This window comes from Pholis gunnellus (genome assembly GCF_910591455.1).
Source record: "Pholis gunnellus genome assembly, chromosome: 14".
NCBI classification, from domain to species: Eukaryota; Metazoa; Chordata; class Actinopteri; order Perciformes; family Pholidae; genus Pholis; species Pholis gunnellus.
The window spans coordinates 5,318,510-5,339,341 of NC_136541.1; the positions used below are offsets into that span (position 1 = coordinate 5,318,510).

General features: G+C 41.0%; 1 protein-coding gene across 2 annotated transcripts; it reads left to right on the forward strand.

The window, feature by feature from the left end:
- Window positions 1–1,246: 1,246 nt before the first annotated feature.
- On the forward strand, window positions 1,247–19,985 carry dtna (dystrobrevin, alpha). 2 transcript variants are annotated; one of them, XM_079173163.1, is made up of 23 exons: window positions 1,247–1,398; window positions 5,353–5,420; window positions 5,916–5,996; window positions 6,089–6,302; window positions 6,658–6,743; window positions 7,243–7,397; window positions 7,497–7,602; window positions 8,067–8,233; window positions 8,452–8,576; window positions 9,601–9,684; window positions 9,932–10,000; window positions 12,347–12,442; window positions 13,441–13,519; window positions 13,864–13,958; window positions 15,355–15,468; window positions 15,675–15,771; window positions 16,814–16,837; window positions 17,410–17,569; window positions 17,652–17,741; window positions 17,827–17,926; window positions 18,305–18,416; window positions 18,536–18,574; window positions 18,794–19,985. In XM_079173163.1, exons 2-22 carry the CDS (start codon window positions 5,354–5,356, stop codon window positions 18,551–18,553), a joined length of 2,139 nt encoding a protein of 712 aa, XP_079029289.1. In that variant the 5' UTR covers window positions 1,247–1,398; window position 5,353; the 3' UTR covers window positions 18,554–18,574; window positions 18,794–19,985. The 2 variants fall into 2 exon arrangements, with proteins under 2 accessions (XP_079029289.1, XP_079029288.1); XM_079173162.1 differs by lacking the exon at window positions 1,247–1,398 and adding an exon at window positions 2,837–2,964.
- The last annotated feature ends 847 nt before the right edge of the window (window positions 19,986–20,832 follow it).

Below are 20,832 nucleotides of genomic sequence, written 5' to 3' on the forward strand. Positions count from 1 at the left end.
GGGTCGTTGTCATGGCACAGAAAGTGAGAGTCAACTATCAACTTACGTGTGTATTAATACACCTTTGAATATATATATATACCTTCTGTTCGCTAGCTAGAAGTGTGTTGTTCTTCTGCATGACAACGCTGCAGCTGACCAGTAAAAAAAAACAACAACCTGCCTTTCAATAAAGTTTTCTTGGTTGCTGCCAACCAAGTTGCTGTCAATCTTCTACTAGGGTTGCTTAGCAACAAGGGGCTGGATCTTGGAGAGGGTGAGTTGCGTTCAAGAGCAGCAGTGAAGGTTTGTGCTTTTAGTGAGTGTTTGCTGTGCTTCATGTGACGTAAGGCACATGTTATTGAGGAATAGAGAATAAGAATTTATTTTATTTTCATTTAGATCATTGTTGGCAATGACAGTAATGTCCTCTATCGTGTATATAGAACTGTGTGTATTTGTAATCCCCATTATAGGCTTACAATCCAAACTTTAAATCCAAAAAATATCTATTAATTTGATTGTCTTGGATTGTTTTTAGTGTGTTACATGTCAGATCCAGGCTTAAGCAGCCATTCACATTGGGGTGCAACAGCACTAGTACTACAAATTAATTAATCTGTACGTTAGAGAGAAAATGTGACTCAGCTCATGTGCAAAATCATACAACCCACGATGGATACATTTTCCTTTTTTGTATCTGTGCAAACACTCTGCAGACTATGATTTTTTTTAAATTTACTATTAGCAATGTGTTAGGGGTCATACCTCAAAAAATATTTAAGGTTGTATTCAATGGCTTTCAATCTAAATTCAACTACAGGAAGAAATCACAATAAATGAGCGAGTCTGTATCTATCTTCAATTTAAATTATAATGCAATGTAATATTTTTTTAATGAATATTCCTTCCATTCACAAATAGTTATTGAAAACCACTTATCTCGATGACGTCATCTTCCCAAAACAAAAGAAACCGCTTAAAAACCTGCGAATGAACGCACGTCTTTGCACGTCCAACTCCGTGCAAACACATAAGTAAACCAGCTTAACTTTATCTATTTCACACATTTTTCTTTTGTATCAAACTTCAACATTTGCAGCCGAAGCACACTTGACGCAAGTGGAGAGATTCCGCATTACGTCATCGCGAGGGCCACACACTGGAGGCAATGCTGCCTCTATTCTCCTCAGCCAGTAGGCTACGCTAACCGAAAATTTCCACACAACACAAGCGTTTTCTTTTTTTGCAGGAGAGCGGCACAGGATCGGCCGCTTCGTGCAGCGATGCAGCACCCGACACCAAAGAAACGCTGATCGCACCGCGGGACACGACCAACCGGCCGTCTGTCTGTCGGGGATTCCTGGATGGGAAAAAAAAACGGTGATGTTGCACGAGATGCCTTCGAAATAAATTGTGGTAAGTCTCGTGCAAAAGAAAGTGCGCTGCTGCAGCTGCTGGAGGAGCGACCTTAACCTACTTTGTCACTCTGGGGTGAAATGAGTTTCACTCGATCAAGTTTCAGCGATAAAAAAAACATCGAGATTAAAAATAAAAACAACATTAGAAAGTGTCGCGTAGTCGTTTATGCGGGAGGATGTTTCTGTAACAATGAGAGCTTTGTGTCGCGTATACACACAGGTGTCTCAGGCGTGACAGGTGATGTCTGAGCTGAGTACGTACCATACGGTGCCTGTTGCCATTATCACTACCCGTTGTTTACCTTTCAACCAGCATTGCTGTGGTGGAATTTAGCTTCCATTAATGTCCAGAGAGCAACGTGTCAATGCCCAGGAGTGCAGCTCTTTTTCAAGCTTGTGATCAAAATGCAAATGCGATTCTGTGTTTGTCACATCACACATTCAAATATAATGACTTCCAGTGATTCTACTATCTTTTGATACTTTAAAGAATTAACTTGTATGTTGTGCGCAAAGAGCTAAAAAAAAAAAAAGACAACGTTGTAAACAACTTGTAAAAATGTGTAGCTGCACTCTCATTTAACATCGGGGTGCTGAAGTTTTGGCCTTTTTGCAGCTGAAACCATGGTGATCATCAGCAGGCCCTCCAGCAGACATCACTGGCTGGTACCAGACAGGAAGAGAAAACTGTCTCACTACCTACACACGGCATTTACTTCAACACTAAAGCACAACATCTCTGAGCTTAACCTTAAGTCAATGGCACAGCTTTTTATTTTTTGTTATTCCTGTCAGGGGATGGGATTCGGATGCCAGTGTAGTTTATAGTCTTGTGATGTAAAAATAACTCCGGCCAATCAGCGGTAACAGCTGCGATGTACTGTACCGAGCCGGCCAAACACAGATTGCTCTATAACTCGAGTAAGTGCTTGTGTTTGGAAATGTTGCATGACAATCTGTTCCAACATCAAGGAGGATGTACATGAACAGCACTGTCCACTGTGGTTTTATTGAGCTGCCACAGAAATAGACTTGTGATGTAAATAACTGACTAACAAGGCGTTCTTGCGGTTGAATATTGTCCAAACAGAAGTCCGTGCAGCATTAAAATATAGAATGAGGCATTACTGTGAGACCCTTGGCTTGGTTTTGGCAGTGCTTGGCCCCACCAGACCACTCCGCAATGTTAATAGCATGCGATGATTTGCTCTTTTAAGGGCAGTTATTATTCTAATGCTGCCAGTGTGATAGTGCCACAGAGAAAGACTAATGTTTGCTGGGCACATGCCAGGAATGAGGGTTCGGGGTCTGCAACTAGAGAGCCGGTAAAGCTGTGCAAGAATGTGGAGCCTTCTCATTTGTAGTTAAAGATAGAGGCAGCACAGGCTGTATCCTGGCCGACAAGTTTCTAATTTCAGATATCCCCGCTCGTCCATTTGTGCTGCTTTTGTCGCAACGTGTCCTTGTTAGAGAGGAGTTTGTATTGCGAACAATTGTTTCTAGAAGGAGGACTTGGCTTTTGTAATAACTGGGAAAGGAATAGGACAATGGTGCTTTATGAGAGGTATGTTGATCATCTTTGCTTCCCCCTCACCATCGCACACTTTGTGTTGGCTGTGCTGCTTTAATATCTGCTCCTGCAATAGATTGTATCAATCTCAGTTATTTACGAGACTGAAAACAGACCACGGAAGGTCACATAACTGGCACTCAGGATGTGTTTTGCTTGTGATGTGGGAAAGGATACTAATGTTAATATATATAAAAATAGTGTATGTTTGTAAACTCTTTACATTCACTCACTGTGTAAGAGATGAATGGGTTCGCATATCCATTACTTTCAAGATAAGATGAAACATTCAGTTATTATTTGTGTTAATACACTCTTGTCATTTTAACGCAGGCGTTTTTAATTCTGATGTGGAGGGTCTGCTCTGGCTTGTATTATATATATATATATATATATATATATATATATTCTATAGCTTGCACTGCTATCTTTTGAAGTGATTTCCTGAAATACCGCACTTGATTCTGTACTTCCAGGTTAATCTATTAGTTTAATCTTTTCCCTCTTAATCTGGATTTCAAAGATTCCCCGAGCTCCATAATTGACTGCCTAAACTGACTGGAACCAGGTGGGGGGGGGGGGGTAACAAAAGTATGCTGTTGCTTGCTTTTCTTTTTTTTAAACACAAGGTGAACTCTAATTTCCATTGCAGCATGATATTTCAATTAATGTCGGAAGTAATTTGAAATGCCGCGCCTGAGTGACTGTCTTGCAGAAAGTGTTTTCGAGCCACTCGTCCAAGAAGTGCCACTGTGTTCTCAACTGAGCATTATCTCATAAAAGATATTTACGACTGAAAAACTTTTCTCTGCAAACTTTGCTTGTCTGCAGTGGGAGGTGTAGTGTGTTTGGCGGCGGCGGGTGGGTGGGGGGGGGGGGGGCTCTGGTGCTCTGCTAGTACTATGTTTTTATGAACAGAGTGGCTGGGATCTTTGCTGCTATGGCAACAAACCACATGACTAGGTGTATTAGATTGCCTCAGACAGTGTGCAGCGAGGCATGGTGTGAGCCTTCTCTCTGCTGCTCTACCCCTCTGAAAGTCTTGTCCTTGTCTTACTTGAGTTTTTCTTTGCCCCCCCCCTCCCTCCCCATCACATTTCTGATAGACACTGTAGTGTGCTACGTTCAATTTGTACATGTACTTTAAAAAAAACATACAGAAAAATTAAGGTCAGTGTGTGTTTACCACGGCCGGATTAAACTGCTATGGGGCCCTAGGGGTAAAATGAGAATTGGGCCCTTGTTGCCCCCCCATTAGTATTTAATAATCATTTTTTTGCAATTTAATTTAGCATGAAAATGCACAATATGCCTTAATATTTCAAGCTAGATTTTAATTGAGGGCCCCTGTATGAGGCAGGTCCATAAGGTAATTATGCAGGTGTTAAAACCCATATCATTTCAGTTCATGTTGAGCTTTAGATGCACCGCAACAAATGTGCAATTAATCAAATAACCACAAACTAAATTGCGAATTCAACTGATCACGGAACTCCAGCTTGTCCAATCATAGCTAAGCAACCAAAACTATGCACAGCAGGCCTGTCCACCTTTGGATTTGTTCACAAGGTGAAGTGATGTGTGAAGGAAATAGTAAAAGCATTTCATCCTTTATTGCATTCTTTATTGAAGGGTGGTGTCCTTATTTTTTAGCCAAAACACAAAATCGCAAGAGCAAAATGCATTAAACAGTCTTTATCTGCTGTAACTGCAATGGTTAGCACGTCTATTAGCATGTCAGCTAACTTTCAGGCTGACATTAATGACTCTGTCCTGCTCTTTAACACTCCAGCAACTGCAGCCGACATTACCTGAGATAGTGTTATGTTTATCTGTTACACACATAATGCTAGGGCTAACTAGCTCACCACTGTTATTGTCTTCTACTACATCTTCAGGTCATCAGCTGGTGAGGATGCTAACTTCTTACCCGGGGACATGCAGCTTTAGCCTTTAGTCTCTAAGCACAATATTAATTATTATGTTGCAATCAAGTGCACATTTCAAGTTTTAAGACCCCTTTTTTTTACAGAGTTCTCATTGTCATTCAACAAAAATGAGAAGAAGCTTTTATTCTGCCTCTGTCTGAAACGATGGACCCATTGTTTCTAAATGAATTTCCAAGGGGTAAAACTGGAGCCTTTGGGTGCCTTGAAGGGTCTAAGGCATTTAAAGTGAAATGATATAGCTATAAGTTGCGTCATGTCTAACGGGCATACTGTAATTATGTTTACAAAGTGGTAAGTGTTTTATAAATTCATTATACAGAATAAAGCTGAAAGCAATAGGAAGGAAGAGCATATTCAGTGATTGAGCAGTGCCCTAATTGGAAGCGTTTGTGGACACACGGGCTCTGACATCACTTTCTCTCCTCTTGACCAGAATGATTGAAGACTTCGAGCGGAGCGGTGACAACATGGCAGATAGAAGGCAACTGTTTGTGGAGATGAGTAAGTGCTCAGGGCCACAGCTCAGCATGATCTATGTCTGTCGACTGTTTAAAAATGGCATATTCCTCTCTGGAAGTGTCTCCACTCGTTTCAAGCCGATAGATTTTAAACCCACGTTGTTCAATATCAGATAAATAAATCAGACATTATGAAGTGAAAAATCACCAGAATATTTGAAATATCCAAAATATATAATCTAAACATGACATCACTATGACATTATTAAATAGTCCTATAGCATTATTTTTTTTAATTTTTTTTATATAATTCATGTTCATTGTATCTTATTTGATTCCAGTATTTCAAAATGTCCTTTTCCAAAGTATAATCTGTATTTGTTATTTATTTACATGATTACTAATTTCACAGTGTAATTTATTTACTTGATATTGAACACTTTGGGCCTCCGTACACTCTCCCTCCAGCGCTCCAAATGATCTATGAACCGGCATTGACGTTCCCGATGTTATTTGATAATGAGTAATTATTCCTCAGGGGCTCAAGATCTGGACTCCATACGATTATCGACATACAGAACAGCCTGCAAACTCAGATTTGTGCAGAAGAAATGCAATTGTGAGTATGATGCATTGCACTTTCAACCGCATCACTCTGCTCATAATTTCTTCCCATCAAAATGTTTACACTCTCAGTTTTTCTGTTTCCAGTGCATTTGGTTGACATCTGGAACGTCATCGAGGCTTTCCGAGAGAACGGCATCAACACCATGGACCTCAGCGAGGAGCTCTCTGTGGCTCGTCTAAAAGTGGTACTGTCCACAATTTTTTACCAGCTGAACAAGCGCATGCCCACCACACACCAGATCATCGTGGAACAGTCCATCAGCCTGCTGCTCAACTTCCTGCTGGCATCCTATGACCCGTGAGTAACACGTCACGTGACGCGTCGATGGCTGGTTGTGCACTTTCCCGTCTGAGGTTTGGACGTGAGCTAATGTGGTGTGAAATGTGACTCTGAAGTGTCTGCCAAAGTGGGGTGAAAATACAGACTATTGACTTTCACAATGTCACAACACGCTCGTGCAGAGTGTATATATTTAGAGATGCTAAAAGCTAAGCTAAACATTGTTTAAGCCGTTGCTCACTGTGATTCAAGTGGGCCTCGAGAGGTTTTCTCTTTTAGAAAACCAGTTGAGATCCTAGGACTCTAGACATCGACAGCGTCTTTTAAAAGAAACTATGAACATAATGTAAAATGTATTTGCTCCTTTTTTTAGGGAGGGCCAGGGCAAGATATCTGTCTTTGTTGTGAAGATGGCCCTGGCAACCATCTGTGGAGGGAAAATCCTGGATAAATTAAGATGTAAGCAACACAACAAATACTTATTTTCCTTTTTAATTGTGAAAAATGAAATTAAAATTACCCATTTTTAACTGTAATAAATCAGCAAATTTTCCTAATGCAGTTTCTAGTTTAAGTAATGTGCTGCTTTGGAATTCCTAATACAAACATTATTAATGTCTGCATTTGTTATATATCTCTGCTTAGCCTAGTGTTCCTAAAGGAAGAAGCAGCACTGGCCGAGCTCTTCGTGGCTGGAAGAAGTCATTACTCATTATCTGAAGGATAGGGTTTATTACATAATCTACAAAATCCGTGGGAGCAGTCGCAATGGCTCGTGAAGGGAAAAGAAGGAGGGCTATGTTGCTGGTGTATTATAACAATTGATTTGAATAACAGCTTTACTATGATTTGTTTTCACAAATAAGTGGGATAATTGTATTGTGTATGCTGTAATTAGCCGACTGTGGTGGCAATTAGTTTGATTCATTTGTGTAATGTCTGCCTGCGTTGTTCCCAGATATTTTTTCCCAGATATCCGATTCTGCTGGAATAATGGTCCACTCGCAGTTTGACCAATTTCTGAGGGAGGTGCTCAAATTACCCATGGCGGTCTTTGAGGGACCTTCTTTTGGCTACACCGAACAAGCTGCAAGAACGTGCTTCGCGCAGCAGGTGAGGGTTCATTAATTGTTTGAGCATTGACGTCGTGGAGGATTTCTTTCCAGCCCCCTGTCGAATCATCTCACTCTCCTCTGCACCCAACGTCAACAGAAAAAGGTCTCCCTCAATACATTCCTCGATACGTTGATGTCAGACCCGCCCCCTCAGTGTCTGGTGTGGTTACCGCTCATGCATCGGCTCACCAACGTGGAGAACGGTAAGACGCCGCACAGAATATTTATAAATGGGGGAAGCTGCATGGCGGGGCTTGGAGCATGTGAAGTTCTACTTTGCATCATAAGCTTGAGTCACCAGAAAAAAAACACCTCCATTGAGGATGACCCATAGAGACCTTACACCCTGTGCATGATTGTGTTTTGTGTGTGTGTGTTGTGTGAGAGTAATTGTCATGCACACATCATCACCACCTTGTGAGCAGAAGAAACAGTCACATACTTACACACATACACAGCATGCTGCCGTCGCACCGATTTTTGCGTATTCGGTCGAAATGAAATGTCAGCGGAACAGACTGAAGAGCACATCTGTCCTGTTCAAATTAATGAAAATGAATCCTCCTCTCTTTGCACTGTGCTAAACTATCTGGGTTTTACGATCACATCTGTTTGCGTGCATGTGTTTGTCCATCTGCGTGTCTGACCCCTCCTCTCCTCCCCGCAGTCTTCCACCCGGTCGAGTGCTCCTACTGCCACATTGAGAGTATGATGGGCTTCCGCTACCGCTGCCAGCAATGTCATAATTACCAGCTCTGTCAGGACTGCTTCTGGAGGGGGCATGCCAGCGGTCCCCATAGCAACCAGCACCAAATGAAGGAGTATACCTCATGGGTAAGGGAAGGAGACGAGGGAGGAGGAGAGAGCGGGGCGGGCTGAGGGAGGTGTGTCTGCGCTCGACCAGTCACTGTGGCTGTGTTCGTTTGCCTCACCGCGACGTAAGGGTGCTGAATGTTTCGGCGCAGGTGACGGCGATGATGTCATGTGTTTGGAAGATAAATCAGCGTCCTCACGTTCTCAGAATTTGCACGCCGCTTGTGTGTTTCTCCCAGAAATCCCCTGCTAAGAAGTTATCCCATGCCCTCAGTAAGTCACTGAGCTGTGCATCCAGCAGGGAGCCTCTTCACCCCATGTTTCCCGAAATGCCAGACCAACCTCTCAACCTAGCTCATATTGTGTAAGTTCAACGTCTTTCTTTTTCTAAACGTTTGAGTTCATCCCTCAGCTGATAATTGTCTTGTTGCTGCCTGGAAGTCTGAAGTGAATCCAGTCAATCTCTTGGGTCAGCTGATCAATGGGGCTTAATTATAGCCCTGGGAATGATTGTGATCTGCAACACTGCCGCTACCTTTCCCTTGACTTGTCTGATGTTCTGTGTTGTGTTATGAATAATGGAGCAGCCTCCACGAGCACTGGCTTAATACCAACCCGGTGCTGTTTAATAAAGGCCGGTATAGTTACATACAGTAAGGCTACTCCTGGAGCAAAAATCTGTTTCTGTGTTTATTCTTTCACCTTCACATTTAAATTGTTTGCAGTATTTTACAGTATAACCCTTAAACAGCCAAAAGGATTAAGATGATTGCTGTTTTGTACAACTGAATGTCGGTTTTAGAGCCCGACAATTACTGGATTTTTGAGGACAAAAGATCTCAGTATCTCAGTAAAAAAATAATGATTATGATATGTATTGGGGGATATAGTTTTTCACATAAACACATCAAAATATCTCTCTATAATTTCTACATTTAGCGTGGTCTTTGCACTGCTTGGCTGATTGTAATAAACTATTTTCATTCCTTTCCTTGTTCTGTACTTTCCTCAGAGATACGTGGTGAGTTTGTTTTGGATATTTAACACATCGTAAAATGTGTCTGTGACTGTAGATTTGAATCCTTTGTTTCGTGCTAATCATATCCCGTCCACACCAGAGTACTTAGAGTCAGTGTTTGTCGACTCACGGATTCATTCCCCCATTCATTGCATGTTTTTTATTGTTTACCACACACCCTGCATAACTAATCATCTCTGACTTTGTTGTGACATCCTGATGTATGCACAGAAAGTTCATCCATCAAAATGGAAATTCGGATCCAAATGAAGTTTATGTGGATCTGAATTTCTATTTTGGTAGATTCAAATACACACAAACTAAATGTTATGTTACTTTAACATTAAAAAAACATTTGTTTCCTGTTCAGGCCACCAAGACCAGTGAACATCACCAATGACTACTCGCTCTCCCACTCCATGCCTACATCAGGGAACCCTTACTCCACCAAAAAGTGAGTACAGTCCTAACAATGGATGTCCTGGATTTTCCAAGCAGATCTTTTCAGTCGCTGCACTCCCTGAAGGCCCATTCCCTGTAGACTCTGCAACCCACACTGTCTTTATTTTCTTGCCTTTATTTTCCAAAGTATGTGCATGTGAGAACATTTGTGTATCATCGTGCTTTTTTCTTTCTTTCTTTCTTTCTTTCTTTCTTTCTTTGTGGTTCTTTGTGCTGAATGTAAATGGCTTGCCTTACAGCAAGAATAATGATGTTAAGCAAAGAAAGCCTTTGACTCGGGCTGCTCCACATCTGTTTAAAGGGAGAGGGTAAGTGACACAGGTGTGCATATGAGAATGCCTTTGTAGCTCAAATGCGTGCGTGAACTAATATGGATAATAATCATAAGGCATAAACTAGAGTGCTTTAGGAACCAGTTTTCTTATACAGGGGTTTACATTGTTGTACTCGAGGGGCTATTTTTAAAATGCTGGCTGAAGCATCCACCATAAAGATCACTGGCAATTAGTTTGGAGTGTCTATTACAATCTTTATCATACACACAGAAATGGGAAATACTAACTGCTAGTTTCGAATATAAGCGTCTTTCAATGTTACTCTCAATCTCCTCTATGTTGAAGCTGTAGCAGTAAAACCGTTTAAATTCCCAGTAGTATTGCCAGGTATGTTAAAAAATGCACCTGTTTACATGAAATGGGATTATCTTGTTGTTTTCAGTTGCTATTGATGTTGTATTTTGTATTTTTGCTCGATCAGGATTTTTCTAGTGAAAGGCCACTGAGCTCCACTGCACCTGCACTTGATGGAGAAGGTGTTTCTTTAGGGAACACTAGTCCCTTTCATAGCTCAGGCTTATAGAAAGACATAGAAATGTGATGAGTGAGCGTTCTTTAGGTTATTCTTGATGTGCATATCAGAGCATCTGACATTGTGGTCGCTGTTTGCACAGACACCGTATAATGCAGGGCTTTCAGCTGATGTGCCCACTGAAGCTTGACAGGCTAACTTTAGCACAACAATGACTGAGAATACCTGATAACATCCCCAAACTTTATGACGAGAGTTTTGACTTTAGACAGCTGGAATATGCCGTTAAAGAGGCACTGCAGTGGTTTAGTGCACTTCCATAATGTTGTGAGACACATTTTAAAAACAAATTGATGCCCACGAATTCAGACTTTTAGTCTCTTCTGTTTTTGTCAAGCTCCAAAAACTTGGAGCTTACACTGCCCATAATGCAACACAATAAGCTCCCTATCCAGTTTGTAATGCAGTTGTGCTGATAAAGCTGCACTGACCAATATTTCTATCTTGACAATGGATTAACTGTGTCGGGGTCGCTCATAGTGGTAAAACCATAGATTATTATCAGCAGGTGACCTCAGCTCTGTGGAGCATTTTAGCATCTTTCAGCTCATTGTTTTGTTTCTTAAGGCCCACAAGGTTGTTGTTCTACTTTACATCATTCTCTCCACTTGTAGCAAGCAGCTGTTTTCAGTTCTGATAAACATCTACCTGGCCCGCAGCAAATACAAACAAACTAGGTTAGCTGATTAACATGTTGAAGCAGTTAGCTGCTAAAGAGGCAGATATTTCCTTCAGCAGTTGGTGGAGAAGCAAAACAGAGCTAAAAGTAGAGTGAGTGCTGGACTGTCGTATGCTAACGTTGCTGTGTCTCTGCTGGACGTGTAAATCAGCAACTGTTTGCTAACATGTTAGCCGTAACAACTTAAAAATGAACTTTATGTCAATGCTGTGTCAGCTTGTTCAGCTACACAGCTAAGTATAGAGTGTAACATTTATGGCGTTACCCTTTAATTTCTGACTTTGAGATCATTTTATTGAATAATGAGTTATTGTGGACATTCAACTACCAGCCCAAACTGCATACTAACCTCATAACGTCCTGCAGCTACATGTAAAAGAAAGTTTGTTTGTTTGTTAGGTAAATTGAATCTCTGCTGAACATTAGCTTGTTGCTAGCGTGTATTGTAGCTATTATGAGGTCAATATGCAGCAGCTGCAGGTTTTCTAATTGAATTAGCTGCTCATTAGAAGCAAATAATTAAAACAGTTGAGCCTAAAGTTACAATATGCACAATTTTTTATTTCTATTTGATTTTTTTCTGAATGGATTAACGATGCGGTTCTTTGTTGTTTTTGCTGTTATGAGACATTTTATGGTCACAGTTCTGCGTTGCGCCTCCATAATGGCAGTGGGGATGGTTCCTTTAGGAGTTTGGGATGCAGATGGGAAGCCTCTATAAATATAGCAGCTACATCAAAAAGCACGCTTGACATGTCTGGGTGGCAGATTGTTTGACTTAGAAATAATGACTTTCAGTGGTTTTAATAATAGAGCACTGAGTGATTGATGCTTGGAGAATGTAAACATGTAGCTTGTAGAGTCTTTTTTTTTTTGCTGGGCATGTCCTTAATCGTGCTCCTAGCCTTCATCACTGGAGTCTCTCTCAAACATAACATGGCCTTGTTTCCCTCTAGTCACCCGTGAATGGCTGCTTTTCAGCCACTCTCCTCCTCTTCTCCTTTGTTGTGTTTCGTCTCTCTGCTTCCTCCCCCCTCTCGTCCTTCCCCTGTATTGTCACCTGTATAATGTCATGTTTTATGTTTTGTGAAACCCTGCGCCGTTCCAGGTTGAACTACAACCTCGATGTTGCCGATAGACTTGCAGACGAACATGCTCTCATTGGCCTCTATGTGAATCTCCTCCAAAACAACCCCAAAACATGGTTAGTTTGGTGTGTCGCAGTGGAAACCGTATGCTCTGCTGGACTGCCACCGAGCAATCCTACCCCTGACCTAACCTCATTCTGAGTGTGTTACAGCCCTAATGCTGCATGCTGTCACTTTAACAGACCAGTCACCTCGACCTTTGACACTTCTGTCAACGCATTATTGCTATTCAGCAGCAATAATTGTTTGTCTGACTGTTTTGTATACAAATGGAGTTCATTTCTACCAAGAGATCTGTATTTATTTGATTGGATTTGTTTTCATATTCTAACCCTTATAAGACTTTGTAAGTATACACATAACAACATGACTACATAATATTACATTTCTCTCAGTCCTGAAATGTACATATTGTTGTCTCTGACTGAAATATGCAAAAGATAAAAGGGCAAAAGTCTAAAATTTGTCACATTAAAATTGTATAACTCCAAATGCTCAGGGCAGATTAGTCAGTTAGTTGGTACCAAATACTTTAAACACTTTTAGCTGATGTTTCCCTTAGATTTGACTGCCTCTTTAATCTCCAAAATCAGTAAATCTTGTTAAAAACAAAGCAAGACTGTTGTGTAAGCTGACTTAGTTTTTATTTTAACACATGTATTCTATCATGTTATCTGTATCTTCCTGTGTGAGTGCATTTGAGAGCTTTTAATGTGTGTGTGCTTGGAAATGCACACAACCATATTTGTTTTTACATTATCAGTAATCTGACTGTATAAGGAACCTTTCTGTTCTTTGGACACAAACGATAACTTCAGCTCCTCATTTATGTAATAACCCAACTTCATGTCTGCTTTTGTGGTTTTACATAAGTACCTTAGCATGATTATGCGGGACGCTGCTATAAAACTTTGTCTGCCAAAGAACTAATCTGACTTTTGAAGAAACTAAACTTTCTTGAATTTTTGCATTTATTTCCCCCCCTGCATGGTTTATATCTGCTTAGCTGTGTCATAACCGTGTCGTGTTGTGACTCTATTTTCCTCTTGATCAGTTTGCTGGAGAGTAACCATCAAGACGAAGAGCACAGCCTCATCGCCCGCTATGCTGCTAGACTGGCTGCTGATGCCGCGGTGAGATATATAAGATATTTATTGCTCACGATATCTGTGGCATCTTTCATCTGTGTCCACAGCCCAAAATCTGTCCTTGATGAGGGTTCAACGTACGCTGCTACTCTACTCTTTGAGGGTTTCACTCCTTTTTATTGTGAAGATGATGAAGGGATTTACAGGTGGTGATCATTTCTAACCAGACTTCTATGCCCGTTTATGTTCTGATCAGGTCTTGATAGATGGCCGGTGACTTGACTGTTTTATTACCCCCTCCCTGTGAGATATGAGATAAGGTAATGGATGACATCATCCACTGGTAAAGCCAGTTCACGTGACGTCTCCTGCCTTGGTTTCACCAACAGGCTCAGCAGCAGCGGATCCCCACGGACCTCCCCTGCTCTCTGGATGCCAACAAACAGCAGAGGCAACTCATCGCCGAGCTCGAGAGCAAAAACAGGTCAGGGACGACTGCTTTGGTGATGCTTTTCAGTCCTTTCCTGTTTGTCTCCTCTCTTCTTTTTTTTCCATCCCACAACAAGAGATTCACCCGGAGAATAAACAGCATCCTGGTCTGACAAAAGAAACAGACCTCAAAGCACAGACGTTACTGAAAACTGTAATTATTATTAGAAATGTAGGTATGATATTTCCCCACAGACCCTTAGCAAGTAACTAACTATGTATACAGTGTAGAATATAATTCAATGAATACTGGATCATGCAAGGTAATTATAGCCAATTTATTTATATAGCATATTTCATGCACAGTGGCAAATTCAAAATGTAATTTCTTAAAATGAATAAAAAAGAAAAGCAGTTAATAAGAGTTATCATTAGAAGTAACAGAAAGTTTAACATTAAAATGACAGCAGTAAGTAATAGTGAATAATGATACCAAAGTGGAGACAAAAGTTCAATTACAAGCAACAGTGAACAAGTGCATAGGCTGCAGCTGTAATTAATACTTTTATTTAATACAAACAATGGATCACATGACTATTTGTATATGACGGCGGTCACATGTGGTGAGGAACCTGCAGAGAATTATCACCGGACTCAGCAGTTACCCTCGGCTCGACAGAGCTTTATTGGCCCACGGTCACACTGCCGTGGCTTGAATAGAACGGAGCTGTGGTTTATGTTGTTAGTAACATTTGTGCTGTTCCTGCATGCAAAATATCTGTAGTGAAAAAAATCTTAAAGGAACAGTGGGATTTAGGGGGATATATTGGCAGAAATGGACAAATATATTCATGGGAACGTAACTCCAAAATGCCACTAAATCCCTTCACACTGCTCCTTTAAGTGTTTTTCGCTTCATTGTTTGGGTTTTAACACCTTTATTGTTTCACTTCTCTCTCATCGCTCTCATAGTGTTGTTTTTGCAACAGACAGCAGCTTTTTTAGCAACAAAAAAGAAGAAGCACTTAAAAACCTACTGTACACACTACCTGCTGAGCCCCAAACGGCAGACAGAGAAAGTTAGCGACGAGCTGGTGAACATAGCGGAGTATTTAGAAGCTAAAAAGCAAGATATTTCCCTCAGGAGTTCATGGAGTCCAAACACAGCTGAACGTGAGTGGATGTTGGACCTCATCAGGGGGATACAAACTAATATCTGCTATAACCAAGGTAATAAAATGTCCACAGCTTGTTTCAGGCACCCCCAAGTGGCCAAAAAAGAAACCAGTTATTGCAGGTTTAAGTTTTGATTTCAACATGGTCAGATATGGACAGTGTCCACAGTAAGATCATCAGTTGCAAAATGCAGCTTCCATTTATTTGTGTTGACCCGGGGTTCTTACGGAACAAACCATGTCTGACTTCTATAACCTGGTTTGTGCCTCTCACAGAGAAATCCTGCAGGAAATCCAGCGTCTGCGTGTTCAGCATGAGGAGGCCTCCCAGCTGCCACCTGACAGGGGTCAGCAGAACCCCACCCTTCTGGCTGAGCTTCGACTTCTCAGGTAACTCCGTTCAGTCCTGCACAATGCTGTGCGTTTTAGAACAGGCATTTTTTGCTTAGGCTGCAGCGGAACGTGCTTATTGTAATTGCCTATTTCCTAGACAAATAAACACCATATGTTGCAGTCTACAGATGCTCATACGCATTTGTTTTTTTTGACGTGACATTATTGTATCATCACCATGTACAACTTGTTTCCTCCGTTAGGCAACGCAAAGATGAGCTTGAACAAAGAATGTCTACTCTGCAGGAGAGTCGCAGGGAACTCATGGTGCAGCTGGAGCAACTAATGATGCTTCTCAAGGTATTAGAGACGTGCTTTTCATCTCTTTGACTTCACAGCACTCAAATACGGAACACAGACAAGGCGCCTTCGTGATCGCTGAACAAACACTCATTCTGTTTGCAGTGGGGGAGCAATAAGGTCGTGGTAATTTAGTTTCAGGTTTACCTTTTGGCCAGAATCAGCTCTGTAGAGGTTTGCATGTTCATATATACATGGACACGTGTACCGTATCTTGTGTTTTCTGTTTTTTATTTGGAGGCAGGTGGTAAGCAATATGGCCAGATGACGACGTTCACTTGTACGACAAATTCTCCCAGATGTAGGCGCTCACTCCCGCTAATGTAAAGCAAACACTGCACTTTTCAGACGAGGAAACACGTGAGCAACTACCCATCAAGTCCAATAGAGGGCGTACATCTTTAATAGGAGACCTATTATGTCAGTTATTGACTGTACAAATAAGAGGTTCAGCATTCACATATTTGAGATTTTGAGCTAAAGATATGATGTCTGCTTCGGGGTGTTTCTCCACCTAAAATGAAATCATATCGGCCTGTTAAACGAACCTTTAACCGCATCAGGAACATGTTTAATCTAGTTGGCGTCCAGACGACCAATATTGTGTTTTGGTCTTGTTACAAATGTTATTGATTATCAACAACTGCCCTCTGTCACGTACATTTGTTTAAATGATGTCCCTTTGCCTCTTATTAGCTTATGTTATCCAAGAGTCCAGAGAAATGGTTTAAGAACAGGGTGTTGAATTTGGGATTATGCTCCATCACACCTTACAAGGAGGATAACCTTTGGAGCGAGAATATCTTCCGCAGCCAACAAGACAGGAGTTCCTGAAAGCTGACATAAACTGCTCGCTATACTGGCTTAAGTGGGGAGGATATCAATCTAATTAGGCTAAAAGGATCAATGTTAATCCATTAAACTTGCATGCGGAAGCCACATGCTTGTCACGTCCTGGAGGAATTACTGATTGGATTTTCTTTTAGAAATACTCAATGTGATGTAGTCGTTGTTTCATGAGCCATAAAATATTGTTTTGCAGCTGGAGGAGGAACGGAAACAAGCTGTGAGTGTGAGAACTGTGGAGCAAAAAAAAAACAAGGCTAAAACTACGCTTGGATTCAAAATGATTGCATGTTTGAAGTAAATGCTAACTGCTGTTGTTGGGTGAAAACTTTGTCTGTGTCTGAATTTTGGAGATGCATGGTGTTCACCAGACATCACCAACGTGTAGTCTGGTCTGTGGGAATAGGTGGGATCGCTTTCAGAGAGAAAATCTGTTTTAACAGCATGTTGAGGTTCAGACAAATACAGACATAATGAAAAAAGCAGCTTAATGACTCCACATATTGTAGCATGTGTGTGATGTTTCTTACTCATAAAGCCATTGTGGTGTACTATTAAGACCAATGAGCTTCTCTATTGACTTAAAAAGAACTCTTGAACTGAATAGATTGTAGCTGTTTTTTGGCGTTTGATATTCTTTGCTGTGATTTGTTGCATTGCTCGTGGAAGGTTTGCTTTGATTAAAAAAAACCTTTTGATCCCGATTGTGTTTTGTTCTTCTTACAGTTTCTTTCTGTTTCTCTGTTAAGAATGCCGGTACAAGTAAACACTAAAACGGTGTCTGTGTTGCAGACTCAGGGCACCGGCTCTCCGCGCTCTTCCCCCAGCCACACCATCAGCCGGCAGATCCCCACACCTATCCACTCGGACTCTGCCGGCACGACCCCGACTCACACACCTCAGGACTCACTCATGGGCGTGGGAGGGGATGTTCAGGAGGCCTTCGCTCAGGGTAACACACAGAAAGGCATGCATTTGTTATGGACGCATGGGAGTATGGTTCTAATTTCTAGATACCTTTTGGTGTTTCAAAGGTCCAAGGAGAAATTTGAGAAATGACCTCCTCATTGCTGCTGACTCCATCACCAACACGATGTCATCGCTGGTTAAAGAACTCAATTCAGGTAAAAATGAATGAAAAACAGGTTGAATTTTGCTTTCTGGATTTTTTTATGCAACAGCTGTTATTAAAATGTCTTTTTCTCATAGAGGGTGGAAGTGAAACCGAGAGCACCGCGGATTCAGATTTTGGACGTGCCGACCTGTTGGCCACAACCTCTTCAGATCCCCTCTTCACATATAAACCAAGGTACGACAGTACCCAATACAGCAATAAATCATAAGTAATAATCAGTGTATTTTTAACCTGCTTATCCCGATAAACTGCTTCGACGCAGCATGCTGCTTCCCCAGTTTTCCCTGTAGTGTTGAATTGTTTCATTTGATGTGTGTGGAGAACTTCAAACATCAGGTCATCTCCTAGATTTCTAAAGATCACCGATGTGAATCAGATGTACTGGTTGTTGTAAGAGATTACAAGTTGGTGGCACATCAGCTCTGACCATTTTCTATCTTAGAAATGTGTAGCTTGATTCCTGTTGTTCTTGTCTTCTGCCACAAAACTTCCAGTCTTCAGGTACACCGCCGATCATGTGACTTGTTTTAAACTGCCTGTTGTCTGTCACAGGAGTGCCAGCGCTGCGGAGAGCTTCGAGAACGATCTGGAGCAGCAGCTGGAGGACGAGCTCAAGCTGGAGGAGCTAATAAAGCACAGGCAGGAACCAGACAAAGCGTGCATGGTGGGTTGTTGCTGTGCAGGACTGTAAATGGAAGGAGACGGTGGTGTATTGGGGTGTGTTTTTTTTTGTTTCAATACTTATTCTAACTCACTGTGTGTGTTTTTGGTGGTGTGGTGCAGGTGACGCTGCAGCAGTGACTGTGTTTGTCCAGGTGACTGGTAAGTGTCTGAAACTACAATACAATGCATCTTCCATGTTACCGGGGTCAGACTTTTACTTTCATTCTAGCATGTGGGTCATCATTACAGTGTTTTCAACATATTTTTAGTTTTTTTTTTTTTACTGACTAACTTCTCACTAAACCTGAACTGGAGGAAGCACTATGATGTTTAGCACTTGTATTGTGCTGTAAGTAACAAGTTCTGTGTCCTTCACAGATGAGCAATATGAAAAGCAACAATAGTAGAAGACACTGGACGAGGCGACACTGGGCCGACGGTACAGAGCACTGAAGACGTGAAGAATTTAAGTTGAATAAATGGCTGAATCCAACCATGGAATACATTTATGTAAAGATATATTTTTTAACCAACCACATATTTAAGGTAATACTGTGAGCTGATGTGAAGAGATTAATTAGTGAGCTGTCTATTACACCACAGGTGCCATAAAAACCACGTGACTTCGGGGAATTATTTCTTAATTTCTAGCCTTTTTATATGAGTTGTCAAGCAAATGTACAACTACACGGTTAGTTCAAATCTTGATTCTTTCAAATTTTCATGGTCCTGCAAACGGTGAACCAGGTTTTACGCGTTTGTTTGTCTTCTGATTTCAAATATAAACCTGCGTTGGAGTTGAAGTTATAGATGATACATTTTGCAATATTTAATAAATGTATAACTCCAGATTTAACCATTGGACCATAGATTTCTTACAGTTGCTGTCGAGTGGCTTTTGTGTTGTTTTTTGACTTATTTTTGGAGCGGGCCGATCAAATGTGCTTGTTTTATTTGATACCTTGGTGATAATAATGCACACATGCCTTAGCTGATTGGATGACCTCTCAATGGAGCTCATTCAAACTGTCAAATGCAGCATGTAGCCAACAACTAAACACGCCTGTTCAGCAGCAACGCCCGTTGTCTTCACTGGACAAATTAGGTTAAATTCATTAAATCTCATGCTGGGAAGTGATTTTGTCTGCAAACATGTACAATGTCTACATATATATTGTCAGTTACGTTACAGATGGATTGGTTCTGATATCTGGAAGTGTTTTAAGATACAGTGAAAATACGTAACACAGAGACTTCCAAATGGTTTACACTGGTGAGGGCGTTGAAGAAATTGTGTTTACTATCAATGTTTTATGAATTAAGGTTTGATCGTGTGCCATCGTTTCATTTGCTAGCGTCGCTGCTCTCGCACACAAATATCTGTGTACGACTCACACCAAACATGCACACTCCTGATGTATTTCCTGAGTGTGCGTGAAACTTTACTCAGTCACTTTGGGAAAAGTGGCAAGCCAATCTAAAATCATAAATGTGTGAAATATATCTAGTTTGATTTCTGAGCAAGTTCATAGCAGTGATTTTGCATGGTGGTGATGCATAGTAATAAAGTGTTGACACAATATCACAGTTTTTGTCTATGAACTCCTTCTGTCTTTTTCCATTCCAGACCGGCACACTTCAATTGGCTTGGTTTGGCAGTGCACATTTATTATCTGTCATAAATGCACTGTTGGCTGCCCTCAACCCATTGTCTATAATTCATCACATAGTCCCACCATCTGAGGTAACATAAAAGCAGCCATCCAGCACTGAATCTCACAGTCATGTGGATATTAGGAGGGAGAATTTTGCTCTCAGGCTCAGGCAGAATTATCAGCATATGAATGAACTGATATTAGTCTTCATTATTATTGTTCTTATAAGTATATTTCTTTAATAAAGACATCAACACAAGCCCGTTCTTTCCACAGACTGTATTCATAAGATAAATATAAAATCTATCAACAGGTCTTTACACAATTGAATGACCTCTTGGTACAATATTTGCTTTCTTTATCTGGTCTATGTTGTGTCTACTCTATCAGCAAAGCAGCTATAAGAGAGATTAATTTTAAAGCAAGCCGCCCTCCTCCTGATAGCTTAAGTCTTGTATCAAGTGCATGACTGCACCCTGGTGTTAAAACATGAGGAATGCAGTTGTGTCAGAGGCTGAACATCAGGTTTGTTTAATCACAGACGCCAACTTTGTGCACAGTATTTCCCTCTGTGGAAAATGTGCTCTTTGCCTGGAATTATATTTAGATGACAAATGAAGGAATGAGGCATTCTTTTATAGTCAATCTTTAACTTGCTGTCTCAGCAAGGTCCTTGAAATTCACATGGATATTTATCCCACAGGAATAGTGTACATATAATACAAGAGAGGAAAATAACATGTATTATCAATTCACATATTT